General features: G+C 39.3%; 2 protein-coding genes across 26 annotated transcripts in view; both read left to right on the top strand.

The window, feature by feature from the left end:
* The window catches only part of LOC108091061 (disks large 1 tumor suppressor protein), a 48,622-nt gene extending 27,467 nt beyond the window's left edge, over positions 1-21,155 (top strand). For 6 of the 24 annotated variants that reach the window (XM_017190036.2, XM_017190049.2, XM_017190037.2 and 3 more), the window contains 14 exons: positions 4,058-4,081; positions 5,108-5,659; positions 5,943-6,189; positions 8,116-8,203; positions 8,273-8,486; positions 9,170-9,583; positions 9,895-9,997; positions 10,961-11,035; positions 12,041-12,085; positions 14,048-14,128; positions 16,565-16,714; positions 16,887-17,169; positions 17,232-17,323; positions 17,450-21,155. In XM_017190036.2, the coding sequence (XP_017045525.1) occupies positions 4,058-4,081; positions 5,108-5,659; positions 5,943-6,189; positions 8,116-8,203; positions 8,273-8,486; positions 9,170-9,583; positions 9,895-9,997; positions 10,961-11,035; positions 12,041-12,085; positions 14,048-14,128; positions 16,565-16,714; positions 16,887-17,169; positions 17,232-17,323; positions 17,450-17,556 (2,475 nt within the window). In that variant the 3' untranslated portion in view covers positions 17,557-21,155. Of the gene's footprint in view, positions 1-20; positions 301-4,057; positions 4,082-5,107; positions 5,660-5,942; positions 6,712-8,115; positions 8,204-8,272; positions 8,487-9,169; positions 9,584-9,894; positions 9,998-10,960; positions 11,036-12,040; positions 12,086-14,047; positions 15,401-16,564; positions 16,715-16,886; positions 17,170-17,231; positions 17,324-17,449 lie in introns of those variants that run through there. The other 18 variants (XM_017190050.2, XM_017190053.2, XM_017190052.2 and 15 more) reach the window with 15 other exon arrangements.
* Positions 21,156-21,256: 101 nt separating this feature from the next.
* On the top strand, positions 21,257-23,447 carry LOC108091064. Of its 2 annotated transcripts, none has more exons than XM_017190060.2 (3): positions 21,257-21,605; positions 21,675-21,878; positions 22,225-23,447. In XM_017190060.2, the coding sequence occupies exons 1-3, from the start codon at positions 21,530-21,532 to the stop codon at positions 23,253-23,255; spliced, it is 1,311 nt and encodes a 436-aa protein (XP_017045549.1). In that variant the 5' UTR covers positions 21,257-21,529; the 3' UTR covers positions 23,256-23,447. The 2 variants fall into 2 exon arrangements, with proteins under 2 accessions (XP_017045549.1, XP_017045550.1); XM_017190061.2 differs by having other exon boundaries at positions 21,257-21,576.
* The last annotated feature ends 316 nt before the right edge of the window (positions 23,448-23,763 follow it).

A 23,763-nucleotide genomic window follows, 5' to 3' on the forward strand; every position in this document is an offset into this window, starting at 1 on the left:
GTGCATTTTTGTTTATCTAGTGCAGAAAGTTGGATAATCAGACGCAGTAAATAAAAGCTAAAATATAATAGTAACGAAACAAAACGAAGAAGAAGCAGCAGCGCCGGCTTTTGTCCGTGTGTTAGTGTTTGTGTGGCTGCAACTTAAACCATTGAACTGCCATAAAAATATACAAATATAAGAAATAGAAGTTTTTAACTGAAAGCTGCAGCGATGACAACACGAAAAAAGAAGCGCGACGGCGGCGGAAGTGGCGGCGGATTCATCAAGAAAGTTTCGTCACTCTTCAATCTGGATTCGGTAAAAATCGGAGCATTATATATCTAACAATATGTGGCGGAAAAGCTGGGCATCTGCGCTCTATATAGTGTGCGATGATTCCATGGTTTATTTTTAAATCAAATTCGCAGACTGACTGAAAGCTAGCCGATTTTTCTCAATTCAAAGGCGATATACAAGTGTGCAAACAGCTGCGGGCAAAGTAATAGGGCCAACATTACTTTTATTACTTTTTTTTTAACTTGTAGTGGCGCCTTCAATTTCATGGCAGAAGCTTGTTATGAATGTTCTTAAACAAAGTGTTTATTTGCAGTAAACCAAAGGATACATATGTGCATATATAAATTTGTTGACACATGTCTTGTTTACCCCTTGGAAAAATTGTGTGGTCAAGTTGAGATTGCGAATTGTTGCAATTATTATGCGGGAACGGTTTGTTGGAAGTTGCTCAAATCTTTTAGAGACTATGATACTTATTTGTTTATTGAACCAAAGTTAAAGAAACTGCCTTAAAAATGTGTTATTCCTTTGGGGTTTATTTAAAATATAAATATTAAATTATTATAAATTAAAAAAAATGAATTTCTGGTTTCACTTTGGTACACGTACTTACTTGCTAAATTTCCATTTAAAGAAAGAAATTAAATATTACGTAGCTCTGAAGAACTCATGTTTCTAACATTATGCCGGCCTCTGTTTGCACACTTACACTCACAATTGGGTGCGTTGTCATCGTTTTAGCGTCTTTGCATTGCGTTCGCGGCGAAAAAAAAAATAATAGAAAGACTCTTACCGTCTCTTTCTAATGCTCGACCAACGGTTCTTCTCTTGTTGGATTTGTTATTGTTTTCGCTAGTGCTTTTATTGTTGTTACTGGTGCCCTTAATATTCAGCGCAGGCGTAGCCACTGCACTTGTCGTTGTCCCCAATTTGATCTTGCCTCTCACTCGCTTTTTGCCAGAAATAGTTTTATTTTCGTGTCTTCTGCCACCCACAAAACAAAGGAATTTACAGTGAATATTGGCTACTTGGGAAAGTAATAAAGTAATGTTAGGAATGAAGTGAAAACAAAATTAACTTTGTAACGTTACTATATCTACTATAACAAACGTACTATATCTTAAAAGTGAATTTTTATATAGAAAATCTAATTGCTTCCCACCAATGCCTACTGTTAAAACCAAGGCGTTCAACTTTTTCGGATCAGTATATCACCCCCACCCCTTAGTCAATATTTCTTAAAAACTTATAAACAAATCACGCGTCAGCCGGCGGGTAGCAAGCACATATAAATCTGAAGGACAAGTTTACATATTGAACCATAATTTTAGTACTTCCCACCCCCTCTGGGGCGGAATAATGGAATAATGGCTTTGGGTTTCCGTTTCGGTTTCGTTTCTCGCAGGTGTTTCGACCGCGATCATCGTCACGTCCCGTTTCATACGTCCGATCCCATATAGTAAACCCCTGGGCGTTTTGCCAATATTTTTTTATTCGATTTGATCAATGAAGTGCAACGCAGCTTGACGCATTCAAATTACTTATTGGCCCTGTTCAGCTATGGATTATCATAGGCCTTTTAATAAGTAATAAACATATGTACATAGATTTGTTGGGTCGGTGAGATTATGTTAAACGGTTTTCAAAATTCTTTGACAATAGCGTACTATATATATTGCTTGTCAAAATATTTTTAATTTTCTTTTGCATGAAATTTTCCTCTGAGTCATTTTTGTTTATCGTGGATAATTAGCTGGTTTGGGTGTTTTGCTCTTTATGATCTTGAGTAATAAATTTCGACACATATTTCTGTGATCATAAATTCTGCTTCTGACTTTAACAGAAAGTAGTTTGCGAGTTGTTAATTGCATTCCATAGGATGCTTTCATAAGGTATTGGTGTAATGAAATTGGTTTACCCCAAGGATAACCTTTTCAATTTGATTAGACGTGTACGATTATTTCCAGCTTTGATTGGCCATGGGGCCCTTGCACAATCAATTCAATTCGTCAACCATTTTGCCTATTGTTAAAACCTAGAACAGTTTGCTATGTCTACGATAACTTGTATCTGCTGAACGTAGCCGTTGCAAACAATTTTATACTAGTGCACTGCGTATTACATTTCGTTTCCTCGCTTTGCATGCAAGGTGAATAATTAAGTGAATACTTGAAATAGGGTATACATTAATGACTCATTCGATTAGATGGCTTGAAATTGCTGTCCTATATCATCTCTAGTTGGTCTATAACAATCTTTTACGTGCATTGGAATTTCGACTTTCTTACAAAAGCTTAAGAATTTTATCGTCTGCCGTTCGGTTTTCCGCATTTTCAGTGTGCTTGTCGCCCCAAGCATATGTTTATCATAGATAAGATAAGCGCTCTATATATGATATGATTTGGCTTTTTGCTTTGGCTTTAGTGCCTGCTACTAATTTCAAGGGTGTGCAACTTTACAAAAAAACAAAAACAAAAAATCAAGGCGCACGAAAAAAAGAGCAGAAGCAGAGAAAAACCGATTGTAGCTCGTTGGCCCCGTTAATATAGCGTGCCGTTATTGTTGTTGTTTTTCTTTTCATTTTTTTTTTTGTTGCTTGGGGTTTAGTTGGCTCAAAGTCTTGTGTTTGTCCCAACACCCCCGCCACATTCGCCCCTTCACCTCCGAAACTCGCTCGCCCCTATTAAGTGAGTTCCGATTGTTAACTTTATGATGTAATTTTTCTTCTCTTTATAATTCTTTTTGGGTTGGAAAAAATTGTAACCAGAGTTGTCAGCGGAAGCAAAAGCGGCACGAACCTGTTAGCCTAAGTGTCATGTACAGTGGGGGTTCGCTAATGGGGTCTTAAAGATGTAACACTTCATGCTTGTAATTATAAGAACAACATACATTTGGAAGCGTAATTTCTTTGACTTTTTCTTTGCTTGTGTACTCAGATTATGATCATAATAATGGGATGGTTCGTACTAGAAAGACTGCTAAAAAATTGACATTAACGTAACTCTTCTTAGTTTAAAGTATCTTACTGGGTGAATTCTTTATTGTTGTAATTGAAAGACTAAAAAAAAGTCTTTGTAACTAAATGTAGATAATTTTTAACACAAACTATTTTATATAAAATCAGGTTTTTTAGCGACTTGCCACTGTAGCCGCGCCATTGGGAATCCTCCAGAGATTAACCCGGCGAGCATATTAATATTTTTAGCCCGCCTACTTAAGTTCCCCAGGCGTATACTTGACTTGACCCACTCCTAGGGTTAATTGGCAATTTTTCGCCAGACTAGAGCAATCGATAGGGGGTCTGTGGGGGGTTAAGGGGGATGGCAACGCCCACTTCTGCAGTGCACACTGGCATTTTCTTAGGGTTAATGCTGCTGTCGTCGCCGCTTGATGAATTCATTTACACTGGGCTGCTAATCAATTGAACTCGTTTAACGATGCCATAACCCGTCACCCCGCCCCCTTTTAACCCACCGCCAAGATCGCTTCGAGTTGTGCAAGCTGTTTACTTTTTTGTTGCCATTTTTAGCGCACTGTTGTTTGGCTTTGTGTTCGACTTATTTTCCATTTTTTGGTCGCCTGTTAATTGCAACGAGAGTTTTGACTACGGCCCAGATAACTCAAGATATTCCAAGACTCGTCATTGACACGTTCTCCCATTTTAAAAGAGGGTGCGGCCTGGGGGCCTTTGAGGGTTAATATACACTTATCTAGTTAGTCACTAAATGGATCGGATCCTCTCTAAACTTTCCTCTTTCACTTTCCCCACCCTCTACAGCTCCATAAGACGTCGTCGGCAAAGGTAAGCCACCCGATGGATCTAAACGTAGAAAAGATTATGATCTCCATCCTATTTCCATTTTCGGTGCATATTTTCTTTTGAATTGGAGTTCTCATTGCCACATAATATTCGAATTTTACCTCAAATCTATTTAAAGAGTATTTTTTACTTCAAATTATATTCTCCCAGGAGTTTACAAATAATTGTAAAGATTAAAGGAATAAGAATTCATTTGTTTAGCCATTTCCTCTAAAATGTAGTCGAAACCGAAAATGGAAACGGGCTGAAATCAACGTTGTTTGTCTTCGTTTTAACTGCATTTGCATTTTTTTGTGTGATCGTCGCGTGTTCGTCTTTGTTCATGTTGTTTTATGTATTCGCTGTCTAACAGAATTACCCATGCTATGACATCACAAATCACTGAAAAGCTGAAAAGGTCATGCATCGCATCGAAAAATATATATGGGCTCTAAGAATATATCTGACGATGTATTTTGGAATAATGTTAACAATACCAATGTAACGATACCAATGTAAGACATATTAAGACATATATTGTTATTATGTTATTTATAAAGAAAGTGCGCTTATAACGCTCAATTATAAATACGTAATTACAATTCTGTTACAAAAATGAGATACATTTGTATTGGAACCGTATTTAGGATAGCAAAAGGAGCACCTATCAACAAAATATTTTACCAAATCATTAAACAACTCATACATGTTATCTACTGATTACATTATTATTATACCGAATAATTAAATCTTGAATAAAACTGACACTATCAAGACTATATTGGTAATACATATAAACTAAATTACGTTTTTATATTTGAAAGAAATCAATTATAACTGGAAACTTGGTTTAATATCTGTTCAAAGTGGAGCAATTTACACATGAAAACACTTTTCATCACACTTCCATCCCACGAAACACTAAAACACTTACACATCCATCAAAGTATCAACGTTGTGACCTTTGTGTTATCATGTCCTAACCCCAAACACTTTACGAACCCAACTGATGATCCTTATCCACTGCAGGTCAATGGCGACGACAGCTGGTTGTATGAGGACATTCAGCTGGAGCGCGGCAACTCCGGATTGGGCTTCTCGATTGCCGGCGGTACGGATAATCCGCACATCGGCACCGACACCTCCATCTACATCACGAAGCTCATTTCCGGCGGAGCAGCTGCCGCCGATGGACGTCTGAGCATCAACGACATCATCGTCTCCGTGAACGATGTGTCCGTGGTGGATGTGCCACACGCCTCCGCAGTGGATGCCCTGAAAAAGGCCGGCAATGTGGTCAAGCTGCACGTGAAGCGAAAACGGGGAACGGCCACCACTCCGGCGGCTGGATCGGCGGCTGGAGATGCCCGGGATAGTGCGCCCGGCGGACCGAAGGTCATTGAAATCGATCTGGTCAAGGGCGGCAAGGGACTGGGCTTCTCCATCGCCGGCGGCATTGGCAACCAGCACATCCCCGGCGACAATGGCATCTATGTGACCAAGCTGATGGACGGCGGAGCAGCGCAGGTGGATGGACGCCTCTCCATCGGGGACAAACTGATTGCAGTCCGCACCAACGGGGTGGGTGAAGTCATTTAACAAGTGTTATTTTCAAAGGTGGTACTTCAAATTGGTTAGCTTGGATATGCGCTTTGAATTGTAGAAGTGTTCTTTAAATGTTCTATTAGTTTTGTGTATTTATTTCTAAACTAAAATACAACCATAAGTCAACGATCTCATTTGTTAAAAACTTGTTAGTTTCCAATACTCCTATATGAATTGAAATATAATTAACCAATTGAGTACAACCACCTGGCTAATCTGAATCGCAAGCATTTAATTCAACTTTTTTACATCCCGACAGAGCGAGAAGAACCTGGAGAACGTAACGCACGAACTGGCGGTGGCCACGCTGAAGTCCATCACCGACAAGGTGACGCTGATCATCGGGAAGACGCAGCACCTGACCACCAGTGCGTCCGGCGGCGGCGGAGGAGGCCTCACATCCGGACAGCAGTTGTCGCAGTCGCAGTCGCAGTTGGCCAGCAGCCAGAGCCAAAGTCAGGTGCACCAGCAGCACCCGACGCCGATGGTCAATTCGCAGTCGACAGGTGCGCTAAACAGTGTGGGTCAGACGGTTGTCGATTCGCCACTACCACCACCAACACCACAAACAGCAGCAGCAATCGCATCTGCATCTGCATTAGCATCTGCATCTGCATCAGTCATTGCAAGCAACACCACAGTCACCACAGTCACGGCCACAGCAGCCACCACCAACAGTAGCAGCAGCAAGTTGCCGCCGTCGGCCAACAGCAGCAACAGCAACACTAGCATTAGCAATATCAATATCAATAGCAACAGCAACAGCAACAGCAATAACATCAACACCAGCAACAGCAATAGCATCAACAACAACAACAACAATAATAATAATAGTAGCAGCGGCACGACGGCAACTGCAGTTGCAGTTGCAACACCAACAGCAGCAGCAACAGCAGCAGCAGCCGCAGCAGCAGCAGCAGCAGCATCATCTCCACCCGCCTCCTTCTTTAACAATGCTTCCATGCCCGCCCTGCCTGTCGAATCCACCAACCAAACAAACAACCGATCCCAATCACCCCAGCCGCGCCGTAAGCGATTGATTTGTTTATTTTGTAACCGATCTCCTTCTGTTGTAACTAATATTATATATTTGCTCATCAATGGCCCCGGTCGAGGGTGTTTATCATCGGAGGTCCTGCGAGGTCCTCCTCGAATAAATGCACTTGTGCTGGGCCCCCATCTTTACTCTTTGTTTCTTTTCTTTTCTTCTGACTAATCTATTCAATAAGTACTATAATATTCTATTTTATTTGATTTCACATTGTTTATTTTTATTTTATGGCCTTGTTTTTTTACTAGCTCTTTTCCAATTCTGTTTTCCATATCTGTTTCGTTATCGTTTCTACCAGTTTGAAACCTAATAGTTTTATATATTATTTATTTTCCGCTTTCTTTATTTATTCAAATCATATCTTTTTGATTGAGCTCTTGATCAATCACCTTGAAAATCAGTAACTCAGATTGTTACTACTCGTAATATTAATTTTATTTTACCCTGATTTCAATTAACTGCATCAATATGTTTTGTATTAATCCATTTTGCGTTGATATGTTCAACCCGCTCCAGTGCGTTTATGGGGATTCCTTGAGTAAAGGCACTTGAGACGGGTGTCATCCCTCCTAGAATCCTTCCAACATTTCCCTGCTCTTGTGGCAAACATCCCATCTAATGCTATTGCTGCTGTGCCAAGTAGTTTGAGGCCCTAGTCGAGAATTCAGTGTCACTTTCATTTTCACATGCTGGAAGCTGCTCCCGTCTTCCGCCAGTAGTAGATTCCTCACCGCCATGCTGTTGATTTGAACCCCACCGCCCTCTAGATTATCGATTATTGTGCCTGTTCTAGAGAGTTGAATCCTGGATCGATCAGAGCGATCTCTGTTGATTTGTTGTGCTGTACTATCTACATATATATCTCGAGGTGTTAACAAGCGTCTTTATTGGTGTGCCTGCGATCGTGTGTGCCTGTGTATAGTGTGTGTTTGCGTTTGCGTTTGTGTTGCGGGAAGGAGGGAAAATCAAATGCAAATCTTCAGTTTCCGTTCTGTTGTCTTCCGTTTCCGTTGGCCTCAGTTTTTGTCGCTGTCTCTCTTGTGTTTCTTTAACCACAGTTTGTTTCTCCTTCTCGGCGGTGCCTGCTGTCTCTGTCCCTTTTGCGTTTGCCTCTGTCTGGGAATTCTTCTGGACGGACGCTCTGCAGTCTGCAAGAAAGCATTATCTACAATCTATCTATCTCGAAGCATTATTAACCGCTCTATCTCTATCTCTCTCTGTCTTTGTCTTTGTCTCTATCTCTCTGTCTCCTTCTTTGTCTATCTCTCTGTCTATCTCTCTGTCATGTCTTAATAATAAATATCTCCAATCAATGTGCAAACAAAAAAAAAACGACCGATAAACCTAAACCAAAAATTACACATTTCTGATAACAAAATAGAGCCCGGCTCGCGATACGCATCCACAAATGTCCTGGCCGCCGTTCCGCCAGGAACTCCGCGTGCCGTCAGCACCGAGGATATTACCAGGTGAGTGTCAAGCCCCCCTGCTCCTTATATGTACGTTTTCGGGTACTATATATAGCCTTGTTTCCGCAGAGAACCCCGCACCATCACCATCCAGAAGGGACCGCAGGGCCTGGGCTTCAACATCGTTGGCGGCGAGGACGGCCAGGGCATCTATGTGTCCTTCATCCTGGCCGGCGGCCCAGCGGATCTTGGCTCGGAGCTGAAGCGCGGCGACCAGTTGCTCAGCGTGAACAATGTCAACCTCACGCATGCCACCCACGAGGAGGCGGCCCAGGCGCTCAAAGTGAGTCCAAACCAGATTCGTTTTACTTTGGGAACTTCTCAATAGATTTAGGTTAACCTCCGATGAAACTTGAGGCTTCAAAGGCTTTAAAGCATTCATCGTTTTGATTTTAATTTGGAACGTTGTGCTCTTGACAAAACGTTTAATTTCAATTAGGGAGTGAACGTATGTAAAAAATGCTCGTGATTTTCTTGTTGACGAATATCAATCAAAGAAAAATTACGAACACCAATGAGCTAATTTGGTCAGTCAATGCAAGTTCACTATGGCTTTAGTTTTATGATAATAATAAATAAATTATGTTAGAAAACACAGAAAGTAACTTATAAATCATAGCATATTCATGATAATATTCAATGATTTTTATAAGAAAACACATAAAGTTATTGATAAATCATCTAAAATTATTTTTAAAAACGAAGAAGTATCCTCACATATCTTTTTAATAATTTTGATTTGAAAAGTCAAGTAAGGTATCATCTCTGGTTTTTAATTTTTATGAAATAAACATTAATGTTATTATTGTTCCAATCATCGTTAATTATTGATAAATCATCTATAATGATACTTATTCAGACATAACATTATAATTGTATTGAATCATTTAAGTTATCTTATTTTCATCTCTAGTTTGTAATTTTAAAGAAATAATATTGTAAACAATATTGTTATTACCATTTCAGACTTCTGGCGGCGTGGTGACCCTTCTGGCGCAGTATCGTCCGGAGGAGTACAACCGGTTCGAGGCGCGCATCCAGGAGCTGAAGCAACAGGCTGCCCTCGGCGCCGGAGGATCGGGAACGCTGCTGCGAACCACACAGAAGCGATCGCTGTATGTGCGCGCCCTGTTCGACTACGATCCGAATCGGGACGACGGACTGCCCTCGCGGGGATTGCCCTTCAAGCACGGCGACATTCTCCACGTGACCAACGCCTCCGACGACGAGTGGTGGCAGGCACGACGAGTCCTGGGCGACAACGAGGACGAGCAGATCGGCATTGTGCCATCGAAGAGGCGCTGGGAGCGCAAGATGCGAGCTCGGGATCGCAGTGTCAAGTTCCAGGGACATGCGGCGGCCAATAACAATATGGACAAGGTGCGTAGATAGATTCATTTTTAATCCTGTATGGAAACTATAATACATAGGTATATATAACGTATATAAGTATGTACTATCATTGAGATGCTAAACATTCTAAAGGTACTAAAACATCTAAAACTTAATTTGAATTTAGTCAAAGAAGTCTGTACTTCTATATTAACGTATTTGTATTTATATTTTTATTTAACGATTGAACTGTTAATGCTTTCCATTTATTAATTATAGATATGTTAACCAAGTGTATGAGAATGCTTATTAATAACTTAACATGTATGGTAATGCTCTACTTTTCTTTTTAATTCCAGCAATCGACATTGGATCGAAAGAAAAAGAATTTCACATTCTCGCGCAAATTTCCGTTCATGAAGAGTCGCGATGAGAAGAACGAAGATGGCAGCGACCAAGAGCGTAAGTAGACCAAGGGAAGTCCAAGGGAAGCCAGCAGTTCGATCGTTCGTTCGCTCTCAATCCGGAGATGGCCAATAATGGGAGAACATCAAGCAACTCAAGCTCAAGCTCAAGCTCAAGCCGAAGGCGTTTTTTTGGTTTAGTTCTAATCTTAAGGCTCAATGACTTTCACTCTGTCGCTTTCTCTACTAAATCTCTGGCTGGATGAGCGTGTGTGCTTCTGGGCGGGTGTTTGATTGAGATTGATTGAGAGTGTGCCTGTTTTGATAACCCGATAACCCGTAAGAAGATATAATTGTTGTTGGGACATCTTTTCCGAAGAGCACCAATTTGCACAGAACATCAATCGTCCTTGTCCCGTTTTTATTGCAATGGTGATTGCTTTTCGGTTGAGCCTTTCATGCCATATTACGATTTAACCGTCCTAGTTGTATGTATCATAAATGTCCGAATATTTTTGTTAAGATCTTTTAACTTACGATTTTGTTGTTTATATATTTAAGTATATGGTGGGCATGAAAGGATACAAATTAAATTTACATACAGCAAACATTTGTTAGGAAAAGACATCAGCAGCTTAAAGTTTTTCTCGGTCCATTTCGTATATTATTTGTCCCATTCCAAGTTAATGTTTTTTGAGATGTGTTTGACTTTTGTTCCGACCCTTTTGTTTTCGTTCTGTTATGTATTTTATATGATTTACATTTCTGTTTATTTACATATGTTTTTTTGCCCACCGAAACCCGTGATGTCCAAACACTCATTCAATCCACATTCACCAACAACAACTCGTGGATAAACCAAACCAAACCAAACCGATTGAATCTATCGATGAACCGACGAATTGAACACACTGAAAAATCACACAAATTCACACATTTCCTGTCCCATTCGATGTGCTTGGATGTTGGATGTTGTATTATCTTGTGTGTGCCCCGATCCCAAACTACTATATATGTTTAGCCAATGGAGTTGTGAGCAGCACCAGCGAAATTGACATCAATAATGTCAACAACAATCAGGCGAATGAACCGCAACGTAAGTGCCGAATATATCGGGTGGAAATGTTTCAAAACGGAGCCGAAGTCGGCGGTATATATAGAAACTATATAAAGATCTGTCCACTTGTAAATGTATCACGGTGTCAGGGCTTCGCAGATGGTCTAGTCTCGGTTAACAATCACACAAAACACTTGTAAACGAACACACTCACGCATACACATTTTAGACAGTAAGCTATAGCAACACGATCTTACTAACAGTTAGTCCTCGTGGGGAGTCTATAGCTCATGGCCATCATTCTGTATATATATTATATGGATTAAGCTAAAAACAGTATCTGTATCCGAAGAGAGTTCCTCAGCGGCAGAGTTGCACGTTCTACATCAATGTTCATCATACGATACATCACCACCAGAACCATCGAGATGAATCCAAGTTGATTTCGTTATTTTGTTCATATTGAAAGCTTTTTCTCCCGCTACTCTCTACTGACAGTACATTAATCTTCTTATCGCTCTTCTCTCTCTATCGAAAATCAAAACTAAAAACTTTCTGTCCAGCTGCTTTCATCAAATATCTACATCACTACGATTTTAAACAGTTTAATGAAAACCTGCAACAACCTTTGACTACTTGCCAACTTGGTTTAACTATAATACATACAGAAATAGTAGGAACCTTCAGATGGTTTCCCCAATATCCAAAAATCCTGAATGGTTCTTACATCAAAGTTACCCATTAGTTACTGGTTGATTAAACAAACAAGTCACTTTACATCACATCTTTTGATTTTATTACTATTAAAAAAATTTAAAAGCTGGTTGAAGGTAACTTGGTACCACAAAAAAAGAACCATTCAGGATCACATTCTTAACCAAATATATTAATATATATAATGTTGTGTCAACCCAAATGAACCAATTTCCACCGCTATTCTGTTTTAAACTGACAAAACCATATCTCTTTCGATTTCTTCTCTTCTGTTTTCTCTCTTTTCTCTTCCCTTTTGGTTTCTCCCTTGTTTTCTCTTCGTTTTTCTAGCCTTTATGCTTTGCTACACACAAGACGATGCCAATGCTGAAGGAGGTATGTACTCGATCAGAAGAATTTACCAACCATATACATATCGATATCTACTACTTATACATAACTATCTAAAAATCTATATTTGAGTATCCACTGAACATAAAAAATACGTAACATAACATTTAATCAAGTGCTAACTTTCGATTTACATACATAGAAATGCATTTGTTGATTGAACTAACACAGTCTCAGCAGAAACACATACGATTAACCACTTACCTGCATATATACATACATAACATACCTATTTACATACATGCATACATCAAAACATCACACGTGATTAACTGTAATTTGATTTTTTGTTGGTTTCGTAAGAAGTTTTCGGTTCTCAGTGCTTTTTATTTACATCCATACATACACATCTGTACATCACATGTCTATGGCGATTTCTAGTCGTACACCAATTTTTATCGCTATAAATACATTTCAAGACTCTCCAAATATATATAACCAACTATTTTCTACATATATACCTAACCGATTCGCAAGACTTTTGCGGAAATAAATGGATCGTCCAAATGTAACTTTCGAAAGAACTCTATCATATGCATGTAAATGTCCATTAAATGTACACTAAATGTATACAACAAATGTAAGAAACAAAGTGTAAAATGATGTAAAATCGGATGTACATCAGACTTGCATAGATTATACATATGTATGATTAGATTCGACCACTTACAGTAAGATTTGGACAGGGAATCAATCCGTACATTAATTCTCCCCAACATGCAGCAATGATCTTTCGAGGACAAGATCTCTGCACTTGAGGTTTTTGCGTTCTTCATTTAAGTTAAGACTTTCCGTTCCCTGGTTGCTCACATTACATAGAGTGCATAAGGACAATGCAGACAGAACTCAAACTAAACCAAATCATTTCGATCCCAACTTGCTGTTCTTTTATTATCCGCTTGTATCACGTCGTGTTTCAATGTTGCCACACTCGATGCGATATATAATCTAATGTACATATTGATGTATGTAACTGGAATGGCGTACTTGGTGTGAATACAGAACAGATCACACAGATACACCACAGCCAACCGAAATAAAGTTTTTCTTGGACAATTCTCGGCTCGGGATGCACACGAAAATCTATACTCGTCGTCACACAGGATGGAGAACTCAAGCTAACTCCCCCATTTTCCCCTCTCCGAGTTCCATTTTTATTATATTCTCAATCAGCCACAGTTACAGACACAGATACGGACAGACTATACAGTACAGTACAAGACATGAATAAATAGTGATTTCGATTTCGATTTGTTGTTAATCCTTTGGTATTTTTGTTCTTCTTTTACATTTAACCCCTGTGTCTGTGAACTACTTTGAATTCTTGTGTTGTTTGCCTACTACTCAACCAACTACTACTACCAACCAACCAACCAACAACAACAACTACTACAACAACTATTACTTCAACAACAACAACGACAACAACAACTACTACCGTTCGAATCTACTACTATTCTACTACTATGTCTACTACTACTATATATCTACTGCTGATTTATAACTGTGCGTCACGCAAACGCAACGTCACTTCCATATCTCTCTGTTTCCGAATATATACAATCTCCAAATACCTATGATGGAACCACACCTAAAAAAAAAAAAACCAAACACACATCCCTAATTTGTTATTTGTAAACCTCTGTTGTTAACTCACGAACTTTTCTATTGTTCTAAATACACACAATCCAATCCCATACACACATATCAATATCTCGCTCTCTCAATATATTATATACAAATATTTAACTTCTCAAACCAACAACCAACCAATCAAACCGATAAATCAAATCCAACCAACAATTTGACCACCGATATATATATATCTCTATATGTATACATATATATTTGTTATAACCATGCGCTCACGAACTGCGACAACCAACAACCAACTACTAAATTCTTCTAAATCTGCGCTATCATCGCTATCGACTAATCACTGCTCAGGCGAGATTATCTACAGGGTGGAGTTACCCGATATGGAGCAGATAACTCTGATCTACTTGGAGAATAATGATGCTGACTATCGTAAGTCGAGCATCTGAACAACAATCACAAAAAATAAAACAACCACAAGAACCAACAGCAAAAAACAAAAGCAACAAGTCTCTTCTCTTTTTGTAATACTAGTGAAAATTACAACAAAGCTTATGTTTTCTTCTACTTAAAAACAAAAAAAAAAAAAAAAAAAAAAAAAACCGAAAGAATGAAAGTTAAATATTTAGTTACGAATACAAAGAAACAAAATTTTGCAAGATCAATTCCTCTTGGTTATATTTTTCTTACTTTCTTTGATTTTTGCCTCTCTCTCTCTCTTGCTTTGTCTCTCAATCATGCTGTCTCACTCCATCTCTTTTTCTATGCTTTCTATGCTCCTCAGAGAACACATTTTAAGATAACTTTCTAAGAGGCTTTCAGTAGACTTACCCCTTTTCTTTCTTTCATAATTTTCATAATTTCAAAATAATTACTAGGATAAGCCTGAAACTCCCTTCTTGTAATTTAGCAGAGACATTTCGTTGAAATTATTAATGTATTGTTTATGCATAAACTGCATACCAACTGTCTTCACGATTAAACTGAATCTCCAGATCCCGCCATATAGTAAAAACCTACCTGGATACACAACTCAATCCTTATCTATTATATTTTGTCAATCTTAGACATTATGTTCTGTTTATAATTTTCTGAACTGTTGTACATTGTTGATAGTTGCGTAGAATCGAATGATGATAGCAAGTTTTGTGAACCCACCTGAAAACACACAACTGACACACTCACACCCTGTATCGTTTGCCTTTTCTTTTCTTTTCCTGTTTGGTTGCCACATTGCGTAGTATCACCCGAGCAGCAGCAAAAGTTGATCCGTGGATCCAGACATATAGAATCCCGCCCGATTGAGCTGAACTTACATAGAGTACTTCCCTCTGCCTGGATAGTTGTTTGTCCCCGTTCCTGTCCCAGTTTCTAGTAATCCAAATCACACTCACCCCGTCGACACACCTTTATATCGACATATAGAGTACTGGACTGATTCCAATTCAGTTGGTTTGTTGTTGTTTTTATGTATTGCTCGTCTAGTGTCGTGTTCCCCGTTTGCATGTTGCCCTGTCACCCGAACCACCGCAAAATTGTTTCTGTTTGGGGGAGAAATATAATATCAGATTAAGTCCCCCCCAGAAACCTTTCGTCTTAGAGATTCTGAGATATTTGTGAAATAGTTGCGCGTTAAGATGAAATCTAAGCGAAAATCAAACCATACTAAAACTGAAACTGAAATAAAGGAATTGTACAAACCGAGGGAGTTTTATTTGCCTTAATGGATCAGTTGTTAATCCACTCCGTAGCACTCAACCAACGTTCGTGTGTCTGTAAATGAGTCCCAAAAACTCTTTTGCTCAGTGAGTTCTTCAAGGCGTCAAGTGAGTAAACCCCATCATCCCCAGTCAAAAAAGGAAGTGGCACAGTGTTCCCTTAACTACAAAAAAAAAAAAAAAAAAAAAACAGCCAGAAAGAAAATCCAGTAACTGGGTTCATCCGCAGCAAAAAGATATTCATCTAAGCTAGTTCTAATGATCTGAAGACACAATTAAACACTCGCTCATAACAATCAACACACACAGATTTTGATTTCATGTTGTCCAAGTTTTTGTGTGCCATGTATGTAACATCATGATGTCATGTATGTAGTATGTAACCGTGTAAGACACTACCACTGTCTGTTAACTGTTTGCTCGTAGATCGCCTGCTTTGTGTCTACATAACTACCAACCATTTCTTTATCCTATATGTATATGGTCCAAGTCATACACAAGTTTAGTAGCTTTGGTACCACTCCACACTTTGCATATTCATTTGGTTTTTTGGTTTTAGTTTCGCTTTCGAGTGTCATATCATTTGATCGTGAACCGTACGTTTTTATGTGATTTCTTCTAATTAGGAACCCTGAATAAACATTGAACATTACTGCCGTTGAATGTAGCCTTTGCTCGATTTATAAGTTTTCTGCCAAGCAAAGTGAGTGCTTGCAAAGTCAAATTCAACTTAACAAGCATTTGCCGGTTTCTCAAACTTTTATTTTGCCAGTTCATTTTGAAAGAATTCCTGTAAATTATTGTGTGCCAGAGCTTTAACTAAACGAAGCTAACTTAGAGATAAAAATGTTAAAACTATTCTCCCTAAATCCGTAGATCGCAACTGCCAATTAACAAATTATATATACATCATAAACTCTAACTGACTTGCCTCAATTTGTATGGAACTCTTTGAATATTTACGCCCCAGTTGCAACAAAGACCGAGATAGAAGATTGCTTTGTAGAATCCCCGAGTACCCGAGATATTCTCTCTGAAGAAATCCCATCTCCCATCCCACCTCCGATTCCCACTCATTTAGAACACTTTGCGATGATGTAGAGCACCTGCACGCTGAGGTCCTAATCCGACTGCTTGCCCTACTTTCCAGCTTCCGAGGAGAACGTGTTGTCCTACGAGGCCGTTCAGCGTTTGTCCATCAACTACACGCGCCCTGTGATTATCCTGGGGCCGCTGAAGGATCGCATCAACGATGACCTTATATCGGAGTATCCCGAAAAGTTCGGATCCTGTGTGCCACGTAAGTAGTGCATAAATGTGATTTGTTCTAGAGCGTCTACTTTGTGGCGCCCACTGGTGGACATACAATTTGATGTACTTGTTAAATTTGAGTTCATTTCTCACCCAATAGGTTTTTGTACACTTAAATTTTTTAGCAGCAAATCTTATATGTATGTCTTTCTTATCCTTAGACACCACCCGACCTAAAAGGGAGTACGAGGTGGACGGAAGGGACTACCACTTTGTGTCCTCCCGCGAGCAAATGGAGCGGGACATCCAGAACCACCTGTTCATCGAGGCGGGCCAGTACAACGACAACCTGTACGGCACCTCGGTGGCCAGTGTGCGCGAAGTGGCCGAGAAGGGCAAGCACTGCATCCTGGACGTATCCGGGAATGCCATCAAGCGACTCCAAGTGGCCCAGCTCTATCCCGTCGCAGTGTTCATCAAGCCCAAGTCGGTGGACTCAGTGATGTAGGTTCTTCATTTACTTGGAAATGAGAGACTGTGGCTTATAACGTTGTGTGTTTTTGCAGGGAGATGAATCGACGCATGACGGAGGAGCAGGCCAAGAAGACTTACGAGCGGGCAATTAAAATGGAGCAGGAATTCGGCGAATACTTTACGGGTAAGCCAAGAAAATATTGGAACCTAAATAGGAATCATCTGTGTAGGGATATAAGATAGTTTAAGTTAATATTCTTATTCGATGCATGAATTTATGAATTCAATCTAAATGTATCCAATTCCACAGGCGTTGTCCAGGGCGACACCATCGAGGAGATTTACAGCAAAGTGAAATCGATGATTTGGTCCCAGTCGGGACCAACCATTTGGGTACCTTCCAAGGAATCTCTATGACCAACAGCCACCACAACATGGACACTGCCGCCTCGAGTTCGATGCCGACCGGTCTCGAGAACAACAATAGGAGCAACAGCAGCGGCAACAAATCAGCAGCCGCAGCAGAAGACGCCGCACTGATGATGCGTCACACTAACAGCAACAACAACAACAGCAACCGCTGCAACAATAACGACAGCAGCAGCAGCTAGAGAAACAGCAACAACAACAACAGTAGCAACAGCAGCAGCAGCAGCAGCAGCCACAACTAAAACAACACTGACAACGACAGGAAACGGAAACGGATACTGACACGAAAACGGAAACGGAAACGAAACCACGGACTTAACTTGTTACTTTTGACCACAGAGGACAGTTCAATTTATAATGACGCAGCCGCAGCAGCCAACTTAATGTAGCAAATAATGTCCAAAGCGATTTTTTTTTTGGATGCACTCATCGATGTACGGTCAGGTGAACGTACATCCAGCAGCTAGACAAGGACGGAGATGAGCGAACATCAGAGCAAAGCATTTGGCATTTGGCATCGTAAGGACACGAAATAAGATGAGATGAGATAAGGGTGTTCAAACTGAAGCGGACAAAGGTGTATAGTTTTTAGTTAGAACAAAGTTGGATATAAACAAATAAAAGCGAAATAGAATATATATATATACATATATATATATATATATATATATACACCACTTATATAGACTAAGATCCGATTATAAAAGCATATAGTCGAGCGGAGAAAGAAGAAAGTAGGAAGAAGAAATGAGGGCTTTCAGGAGTTCGTTAATCGCTAGAGTGTTGTTTGTTTATGTTGATGTTTATATACGAGAGCCAAGAGTTATAGCGAGCTAGTTATGTTGACGATAATGTGTTTTTTGATATATATTGATCTATATGAATATGTAATATGTATATGTAATGCAGGCACTGGCACCCACCCATGCACACCTAAGTTTTGGGGTCAATGGTGATGTTGTTGCACTAGCGCATTGCATTGAGGTTAACTTTAAGTACCACAATGTTTAGTAGCTGACTACGAAATACTGACGACGATGACGGGACGCAAATGCGGATGTAGATGCGGATTCGGATGCAGACTCGAATGGGAATATGGAAGCGGTTACGGTTGCGGATATAGCGGATATAGCGGATATAGCGGATATAGATAGTCAGAGGTCATGACGATAACGATTTACGATTACGATCTAATGATAATGATAAATATATATTGATGATTACCGAAACTAATAACGATGAAGAAGATGAAAACGTTGGTGCATTTGTTGTTAGATGTATGTAATTTTTCCCACTCGCCTTTGCCTAAAAGCAACACAAAAGTAAAGTAAAAACCAAGAAGAACTATATTAAAAACCGAAAGAAAGAAAGAATCAATAAACATGCGTATGATAAATACTAGAAACTAGCTGAAAAGTTGCATATAAAGCCACAGACATTCATTCACACGTCTACTTACTACATATATATATCTGTACCATTTAGCCTATAGTCCGCAAGAAATCGTCGAAACAAAGTCATTTTACTATATAAATATACACGAAACACCCGCATAATGTAAACTACGGCAGCAATTGATTGGAAAAAAAGAAAAACTCGAGAAACGGAATTAGTTGTCGCGTTGATTTAAATCTATATAATGAGTAAAATATTGTATATTTAACAATCTATGAAACAAATATAGCATGTAGATAATACACACACAAACACACACGAACCCATACAAGCATACATGGATTACCGTTGCGGTCAAATTTTATACACGAAAACACACACACAAGACAAATCGAATTGCAAAGGCAAAAAACAAATAAATAAGGAAGCGAGAGCGGAAGCGGAAGTGACGAAGAAGAAGAAGCAGAGCTGGGGATGAGATCAACTCAAATTAGATAACTATATATTTGCTGATTAATTTATATAAACCAATTTACGATTTATAGCCAACGCACAGATAAACAAACAAAAAAGAAAGAAAAGAAATTTGTTCGAAAAAATTTAGCAAAATTCAAGTTGAGTGTTAACATTATTATTCATGCGAATATGCATATAAATATTATTATTTCTACTCTGTACATCTCTCTTGCTCCCTTACTCTTACTTATTCTACTTGAAAACTTTTTTTTTTTGAATTCAATTTTTTTGTATATTGCAAAAACGTCGACGACGCCACAGCAGCAGCAGCTATGGATATTATTTCAAAAATATATATACATATAACTATTATACAAATACAGAAAAACAAATTCATTATAATTTTCACAATGTATGCGCCGAGAGCATTGTTATATTTAATAAACATCCTAAAACAAAAAGGACAAACAATGAAAAACAAAATAAAAAAAACTATGCGAATAATTTCCACTCTAAGCGAAAACAAAAAGCGGCGGATCCCTAAGAGTAGTTAAAAATAAAAAAAAAAAAAAAAAACAAGCCCAAAAAAGAAAAAGCGAAAATTCTTAATCGATTTGATACATCCAACTAGCATACGAAAGCATTGCATTAACATTAAACGACGAGCTGAGGAGTTAACTATAGATAACCGCTTAAACAGGGTGCGCCCCACGTCTTTTTGGGTGACTATTCGTAGCAAGTGATTTTTTTCGCTCAAACAAACATATTTAAATCTAGGGGAAGGCCTGTTTTCCAATCGGTTCTTCCGAGTGGCGCCCCCGAAAACCAAATCCGAATCACTTTTCCAACTAGCCTTAGACTCTAATAAAAAACCAAAAAAGAAAAACATCAAACCCTCGAGAGCTAAACTATCAAGCAATTATCAACTAGATAAAGAAAATATACTTAAATTAGAGCAAGGAGCTTCTGAAAGGACTTTCTTTGTCAACAAAAAACAAAACGAAAAAATAAGTAAATTAAACTCATTCGCCCCCAGATGATACATCATACATCATATATATGTATATCCTATCCAATTCACACACGCGCGCGCATACAAAGCATGGGAAAGCGTTTCATCAAAATTGTGCCTTTTCTTTTTGTTGTTGTTGTTGTCGAATCGAATCGAATCGAATATCGAGTATCGAATATCGATGAAAATATACACACACATAGACACATGTACGGGCAGCTTTTGTATGGTTTCCGCTCACACTTATGTACATCCCGTTTACATCACACCTATGTACATCCTGACCCACTGCCACCCCATTAATATGCAACGCAATTTTTGCTAGTCATACACCCATGAAAAACGAAAAGAAGAAGAAACCTTTAGCCTTAGCGATGAGTAATGAAAGTAAATCTAATTCAATTTTGTTGAAGCTCGCGTTTGGATCGGCAGAAGCTATGCATACATACATATATCGTATGCTATATATGACAGTGCAGGAATCGATGGAGAGTTATGTGTTTAGGAATTGGGTTGATATACATGGGCAGAGACACACAAGTACATCCAACATATGTACAATACTCATGTTCATGTGCGAAATAAAATTAGAGACCCCATTCGGCCTCAAAAGCGTTCTCATTATGTATTATGTCAAATGTAATTTGTTCATCAGCGGATGAAACACTCGCCCACACCCCAAAAACACACTCGAAATAAACCGTAATAAAAATACGTAATCATATGTCTTGGGCTTTCATTGTTATTTTTTTTCTGGAATTTATTGAGATCAAAAAGTCGGAATGGATTGAATTTAATTTTTTTACTTAGGAGTAGCCTCAACGTTTTACAATTTCCTAGGCATTTCGTAGTATACTTTTGCGATAGCAGGTGAAAATATGCCAAGATTTTCTGAAAAAAAAAATGAAATAAATTGAAAGATACTTCCGTACTTTTTCTGGAACCCATTTTGGAAGGCCTTGGACTTCCTGTCGGTCTGCTTGGTTCCTCAATCAAGTAATGGACTTAACTAAAAAAACACCCATGTGATATTAGGTCTCAAAATTGCTCTTCCGTTCCCCTTTCCTTTGTGCACTCTTAATCAAATTGAAATTGGTAATGGCGTTCACCATCAAATTGGACTGGATAAGGAGAATCCTTAATTCGTGCGTATCCAGACAAAACCGACTAATGCGTAGGGAACTACATTACTAGGTGGATAATGGCACAGACTGTTGAATGTATATTGTATCCCTGCATCCAGATGAGCCTAACAAGCCTCGAATCAGCAATCAGGGACCCTTGAGGCGCCTGATGCGACTGATCAGGAACCACTCGGGATCTGCCTCGGGAGGATCCATTCGCGGGGAGTATCCTCGCAGGATGGGAAGGAGTAAGCCGAGGCCAGAGAACAAGACACCTCCGTTCACCGGACGACCAACACCTTTCAGGGTCAACACATCCCCAGGTTTGAGTCGCTCTCATAATAATGAAGCTATGTTTTAGCAAGTATTGATACAATTTTTGGCCAAAAACCTTTTGAGATGTTTTCTTAATATATTTCAATATATTTTATTTCTAATATATTTTACCAACTTATAATAATTCCTCTTAAACCCCGGCTGATGAGTTAAGAACTTTCCCCTTATTCCTATTATTATTATTATTATTGTTATTATCATTATTATCATTATACCTATTATTTTTATTATTATAATTATTATTATTGTAATTAATATTATTATTTACAAATTTGTCCTAAAGATTGAAGTTGTACTAGATTTATGAATGCAACGCCTCTTCGGTTCCCACAGCCCATGAGCTAAGGATTCACCCCTTGGCCAGGACACAGGAAAAGAAGGTAAGAAAGCACAATCCCCGGCAGTCCTTGGAGAAATCTGCCTCGATAAAAGCACACAGTGCGCAGAGAAGAGGGGAGCAACTGCCGAGGACTCTGCGCACCCAGGAGCCAGGTGCCATCGCCAGAACCAGATCGCCAATACCGGAAAGGAAGATCCAGAAGACGAGCCAAAGGGAGCAGGGAGCCAGCTTGAGCCAGGGAAACGCACTCAGGGATCGCAGGATGCCCTCGCAGGAGGCGATCGATTCGATGAGGACCAGGAACATGGAGCGGATAGTGCGCGGATCGCAGGCCAGGATGTTGAACGAGCGGGTGAAGGAGCTCTTCGAGAAACAGCCGGAAAAGGATTGCCTCGTTTCGCATCCGAAAACTGAAGTGAAACGGAGCAATGAGGAGGACACGGCTATGGTGGAACTGCTTCGGATGGCCATTTCCCTGGGTCACTTGAAACTCGATAAGGACTCTGGGGTGAAGGACTTGCGAGTCTCCAGGCTGCTGACCAAGCTGGACTGCAGTGGCCTGCGTCCCTGCCACAGCTCCATGGACTCCCTTGCCACGGATCACATCAGTGACTCGCTGCGATCCTCCCACGCTTACCACATGCGCATTCGCAGTGCCAAGATCCAGACTCCCGGGGAATTGCGAAAACCGAAGCCCAAGAGAACGTACTTCCAGGAAATAACCGCGAATCTCATCAAGGACGAGCAGAGACGTCTGAATACATTGAGAGCCGAGAAAGTGCAGCTGAAGATCATACAGGATGAGTTAAAATCTGAGAACCTTGCCAGGACTTCAAGGGAATTCAAATGCAACTCTTCGATTGTTGATCCCAAATCCTGTCTTACAAAAGTCCTTGCTAAGAATGAGATTCTGTCGGTTATTCCGGGCAATAATTTCTCACTAGACGCCATCGAAAATCCAGAGCTTCAGCCGGAAACTTCAAAGTCCTTGCCAAAGAAACAGAGGAATCCCTCCAATAAATGACCTTAGGAACTGCTGCCACATTAAGTCGCATACTTGCAAATGTTAACTCAAAACAAATATCTTATATTGTAAAAAGGAGCCAGTGAAGCTATTGTAATTTTATTAGGAAATCAGATTTTTAGGCTCCAAAAATGTAATAAAATAGATTCAAGCCAGTAATGGCCTTAAAAAATAAATACATTACATAGATAATTGCAGATATCTTTACAATTTGTTTCTCGCTTACTTGTTAAAACAAAATATTTACTTGATAGTAAAGAATAATTAAAGCGAAGTTAAGTTGCCCATTTATGATTATAATAGGAAATGTAATAATTAAGTTATAGTAATACAACATACGCTTAATGACTAGATCTCGATTTACATATATACAAGTTGTGTTTTATTACGTTAATATATTTTTAAAAAATTTTGAGTGAAAAATATATGACAGTTTATTTTGTCAGATAACAAATTGTATTCTTGTAATTGCGAAATGAATAATGGGTTCATAACGTCTCTTATTCGT

Source organism: Drosophila ficusphila, unplaced genomic scaffold, assembly GCF_018152265.1.
Source record: "Drosophila ficusphila isolate 14025-0441.05 unplaced genomic scaffold, ASM1815226v1 contig_198, whole genome shotgun sequence".
Lineage (NCBI taxonomy): Eukaryota > Metazoa > Arthropoda > Insecta > Diptera > Drosophilidae > Drosophila > Drosophila ficusphila.